Raw genomic sequence first — 4,894 nt, 5'->3', positions numbered from 1 at the left:
AATAAATTATAATATTTAAAATTAGTGAATTTTAAAATTATTAATTTAATCCAAAAAATATATTTATAAACTAACCGTGTTGCCGCTTTGTTTCAGTAACAAGTTAAAAGTTTATTTTTTCATCACCAAGTTAATATTTATTAAAACCACACAATTTTACGGATCTCAATTTTTAATTTCTAACATGCTATATAAATTTAAAAATTAATAAAAATATTTTTCTGTAGATCTGAAGTTTTAATTTTTGATGAGCACAATTATATAAGTTTTTAAATTAATAATAATAAATACTCTGCCAGAAAAAGGAGTGAAGAAGTGTGCTCTATTTAAGTTTGGGCTTAGTTTGGGTTTATGCCTTGCAAGGTCCAACCAATATAAATGTTTGACTCTCACGACAAAAGCGCAATTTCGTAGGTTCCTCAGAGAAAATTCAAAAATCTTGAACTTGGCAGGTCTCTGTTCTTCTGATTCGCAACACTGCTAGAAGGAGAAAGATAGATTTGTGATTAGTCACAGATACATAGTTCACTAGGTGAGAAACATGTTCTTAACTCTCGTTTTTTTGTTTTCTTATTCTTCTTTGCTTTTCTTTTTCTTCCAACTGCTTTTGCGTCATTTGGTGGCGAATTCTGGTGCACCCCATCAACATCCAAAGCTTCAAAATCGAGTCTTTGATCGGAATGTGCACTCTTTATGCGATTATCAATCACGGGTCATGCACTTCTTTTATGAGTGGTGTGCATGAGAGAATGAATTCGTCTGCTTCAAGATTAAATTCTTTTGTGTGTGATCATGAATTGTTTCGGAAATACTGTAAAAGATGTTAAATGGGATCATTTCTTTCATTTTTACGTGAAAGCAAATCTTCTTTGGCTTGTCTTGGACTCGACTCAACTTTGCTATTCCTGTTTTCTCAAGTTATCCACTTTTTTTACGGTCAAAATGTTTTCTACCAACAAAACTCTCTCTCTTGACGATTGGGTGTGGTATATGTGATTTTTTTTTTTCCATTTTTTTCTTGTATGGAATAGTAGAAACTAGAAACAAATCAACCGTCCTTCCCTTTTATACCATTCAATCAAATTTCTGACAATTTTGTTCTTTTACTTTAAAGAAACAAGAGTGTGAGCGAAATTCTTGATCCTCCCCCCCCCCCCCCCACTCTCTCTCTCCGGTGGAAATATTGTGTGCTTAAAAATTTGTGACTTTGTTGATGCTGTTAATGTGGGCACTGATAAATGCTGTATATGTTTTTAACACGTGGCTGTGATTATGGTTATGTAGCGAAAATGAATTTTCTTTCCCTTAATCCAGAGGTGGTTTGGAATTCAATGTACTCCCTATAGTTTGATGAATACGCATCCTAAGCCTAAACTCTGATTCTCAAGGCATGAACATCTTCCGTTGTTATTTAACGTTGAATAGGATGATCGCAGTTTTTTTATCCCTGCACGTATGGAGATAGATATATGAGTTTGTGATGGTTGGTTTTCTAATACTTTGCATTAATGTGGAGATAGATATTGTTGAAATCTGTTGGTGATGGATTGCTCTGATCCTGCAAGTAAAAAGGCAAAATCCGTGGCAGGTATTCGGAGGAAGCCTCGGGTACTACTTGCTGCTTGTGGAAGTGTTGCTGCTGTAAAATTTGGACATGTTTGCCGTAGTTTTGCAGAATGGGCAGACGTAAGGGCAGTTGTCACAAAATCATCGTTGCGTTTTATTTCTGAACAAACATTTCCTAAGGAGATTCATGTATTTTGGGATGATAATGAATGGAACACTTGGAAAAGGATAGGTGATCGTGTGGTTCATATTGAGCTTATTAGGTGGGCTGAAATCATGGTCATTGCGCCACTGTCAGCAAATACTCTTGGTAAGGTAATCAAACTGACAAACTTGGCTGCTTTTTATCTCTTTCTATCTGCACTGCAATGTGATAATTACTATGCATTGAACAAGCTGGCTAGTCTAAGACTGGTCTGTTAGTGCAACAATGGTGAATAATCAATTATTAGAATATATGCAAGTTCATGATCATCATGTAATGTTCAATGTCATGCATGGATTTAGATCTTCTCCATTGTTGATTAATAGAATGTATTCACTGTGAGAGAGAAAAGGCAGTTTTTATTAAATAAAAACTCACTATGATTAGGAATGACGTTGTGTGATCCATGTAATCGAAAAGACTTTGTTGTTGCTGCTAAGAAGACTCGCTATGATTAGTTATTGGAATTAGATATGTCACATTTCTGCATTTAGTCAATATTGAAACTGTTAAAATGAAGATCAAATGATTCATATTTTATTTCTTGTATCCAACTTATAACACAAATCCTGTATGTGAACTTATCTTCATCTAACAGTACTGATTCATGATTCCAAAAATGCATGAATGTAGGGAATCCAACTTGTAGGCCACAAGATTGATAACATTTCTGCCCACTTAACATTAAAAAAGGATTCAAATCTGATGCTTACATCTTGTATAAGTCTGTGTGCATGTTTCTATTTTTAGTATATCATTTGCAGTTTCCATTGCCTCTTATTCTATTTCTCACTCAGAAATATGTTGTTGTAGATAGCGGGAGGGTTATGTGACAATCTTCTGACATGCATTGTGAGAGCATGGGACTACAGCAAGCCACTTTTTGTTGCACCATCCATGAACTCTATAATGTGGAAAAACCCTTTCACAGAACGGCATTGCATTGCCATTGATGAGCTTGGCATCTCTCTCATCCCACCTGTCTCACATAGGGGAGCTAATGGGGATACTGAGCATGGAGCAATGGCTGAACCTTCTACCATTTACTCAACTGTGAGACTTTTTTATGAGTTAAAAATGCAGTAAAAGGAGTAGGTAGTCCAGGACTAGCAATTTTGACCATTATGGTGTAAGTAAGGATTTTTGGTTAGTCAGGACTGGAAGACTGGAATCTTGGCTCTTTTAGATCTTTTATCAGTTGAGTTGAGTACTTGAATATACTGTGATCATATTTGATTTGATCATGGTTTCATTGAGTAGTAAGTAATAAAGACCCTGCATTGTGCTCATGAAGCATCATTAGGTACCCAATTGTAGCCAACATGAGATTGTTTACTTAATGGCAGATGGTTATGTTGGCTTTTTAAGTTTTCTTTTGCAATGATTTTTAAAGTTAAACAATCTAAGAATATTATGTGAAAGCTAAATAGTGTTTCTAAATCCTAAGTAACAGTAATAAGATAATTAAAAAAAATAAAAATAAAAATTAGCCTGAAGATGCTTTGAGAGAAAACTCAGTTTTGGATATATTTTTAAGGAATTTTGGCATTTATCATAGTCTCTAATCAATCATGCCAATAAACTAGTTATTTCCGGATGTTCAAGTTGGCCGTGAATTACATTCAAACTTAATTGTTCTTTTGGTCATAACATATTTTCGAGTGTTTCTTCCTGCACTCCATCAAAATAGGTGAAATAACCAAAATGTCTCATCTAATTCGGTCTAATTATGAAAATTTCTTTCTGAAATATATTTCAGGAAAGTTAGTCTGGAATGTATTATACATGTTATATGAAAATCTTATTTTGAAAATTCTTTTTGAAAATACACTTATAAATTCCAGAAAGAAGTGTCAGGTAAGGTTTTGGAAAAGTTAATCCGGAAGTCATTTAAAAAAGGGGTAAAATCGTCTTTTTAAATATTAATTGGGTGCAGGAAGAACTTTGTTGGGTGCAAGAAGAAACATCCCATTTTTTCGACATAAAGGTTAAAGAACTTTGCTTCTTGCACCCCTTATTTTTTATCTCTACCGCATCAAGTACACAAAATGATAAAATTGTCCTTAGAGGCTTTTAGTATGTTTTTATTTCTTCTCCTTCCTTGCGCAACCGTTTGTTTCTTGTCCTTGCATAGTTGTTTGCTACTTCTCCTTCATCTTTGCTTCCCTTTGTCTTTTTTCTGATTGTTGTCTCTTCTCTTGCTTTTGTTGTTGCATTGCCACCACCAGGGACATTATTTTTGCTTCACATGGGTTGTTGTTATTGCTGGAGGTACTTTCTAGAATATGTTTTCAAAATAAGCAATCTAGAACGTATTCCTAAAATATGTTTCTTCAAACACCTTTCCATAATGGTATAGGTTTATGAAATGGTTATTTAGGAAACATATTTGGGAAAGCGTGTTTGAGATTGCATATTGACTAGAGATAAAAATATTTCATTGTATATAAATGTGTGCAAACCTTATCTCATGAGCCGGTTTTATGGGGTTGAGTTAGACTCAAGTTCACTTCGTAATATGGTATCAAAGTCATTTAAAGTCTATCATAGCAAGTGTTTGTTGTCTGGATAATTTTGAGTTCATATTTAAGAGTCTTAAAAGTTCTCTTATCTTACTTTGGTTCTTATCTTTAGAAGTTTTCTCAAGTGACAAATCTCTATGCATTATGCTTTGAATTTTTAATTGAAGGTGACTTGTGTTATTACTTTCATATATTGTCTTGATCCATGTATACTTTCATTTGCTTACTTGTTCTTCTTTACCCATTTGATGAAGGTTGCAAGCTAAACATTGAACCTTGATTCTTTTATGGATTTTAAGTTTCTTACACATTCTTGAGTTAATCGAGATTCTTTTAACATACTCTATCAGGTCATAAATTATAAAAATAATATTAATAATAAAAAATAAAATTAGAAAACTGCTAAAGCCAGGATTTAGACTCAAGTCCTTCTAATGATCCAAGGAAGCATTAACCACTAGACCAGACAAATTCTTTGGTCATATTATCATTTTTATTATACTTATTATTAATATAATTTATACATATTAATATAATTATTATTAATAATAATAAAATAAATTATACTCATATTATTAAATTATTATTAACATTATTATTA

General features: G+C 33.0%; 1 protein-coding gene across 2 annotated transcripts; it reads left to right on the top strand.

The window, feature by feature from the left end:
- The first annotated feature begins 342 nt into the window (after positions 1–342).
- On the top strand, positions 343–3,135 carry LOC137827060 (phosphopantothenoylcysteine decarboxylase HAL3a). 2 transcript variants are annotated; one of them, XM_090293413.1, is made up of 3 exons: positions 343–532; positions 1,521–1,876; positions 2,585–3,135. In XM_090293413.1, exons 2-3 carry the CDS (start codon positions 1,543–1,545, stop codon positions 2,602–2,604), a joined length of 354 nt encoding a protein of 117 aa, XP_090149539.1. In that variant the 5' UTR covers positions 343–532; positions 1,521–1,542; the 3' UTR covers positions 2,605–3,135. The 2 variants fall into 2 exon arrangements, with proteins under 2 accessions (XP_090149539.1, XP_068489370.1); XM_068633269.2 differs by having other exon boundaries at positions 405–532; positions 1,521–1,881.
- The last annotated feature ends 1,759 nt before the right edge of the window (positions 3,136–4,894 follow it).

This window comes from Phaseolus vulgaris, chromosome 8 (assembly GCF_051622355.1).
Source record: "Phaseolus vulgaris cultivar YP4 chromosome 8, ASM5162235v1, whole genome shotgun sequence".
In the NCBI taxonomy this organism is placed as follows: Eukaryota; Viridiplantae; Streptophyta; class Magnoliopsida; order Fabales; family Fabaceae; genus Phaseolus; species Phaseolus vulgaris.
This window is presented reverse-complemented; position numbering and strand designations above follow the sequence as displayed.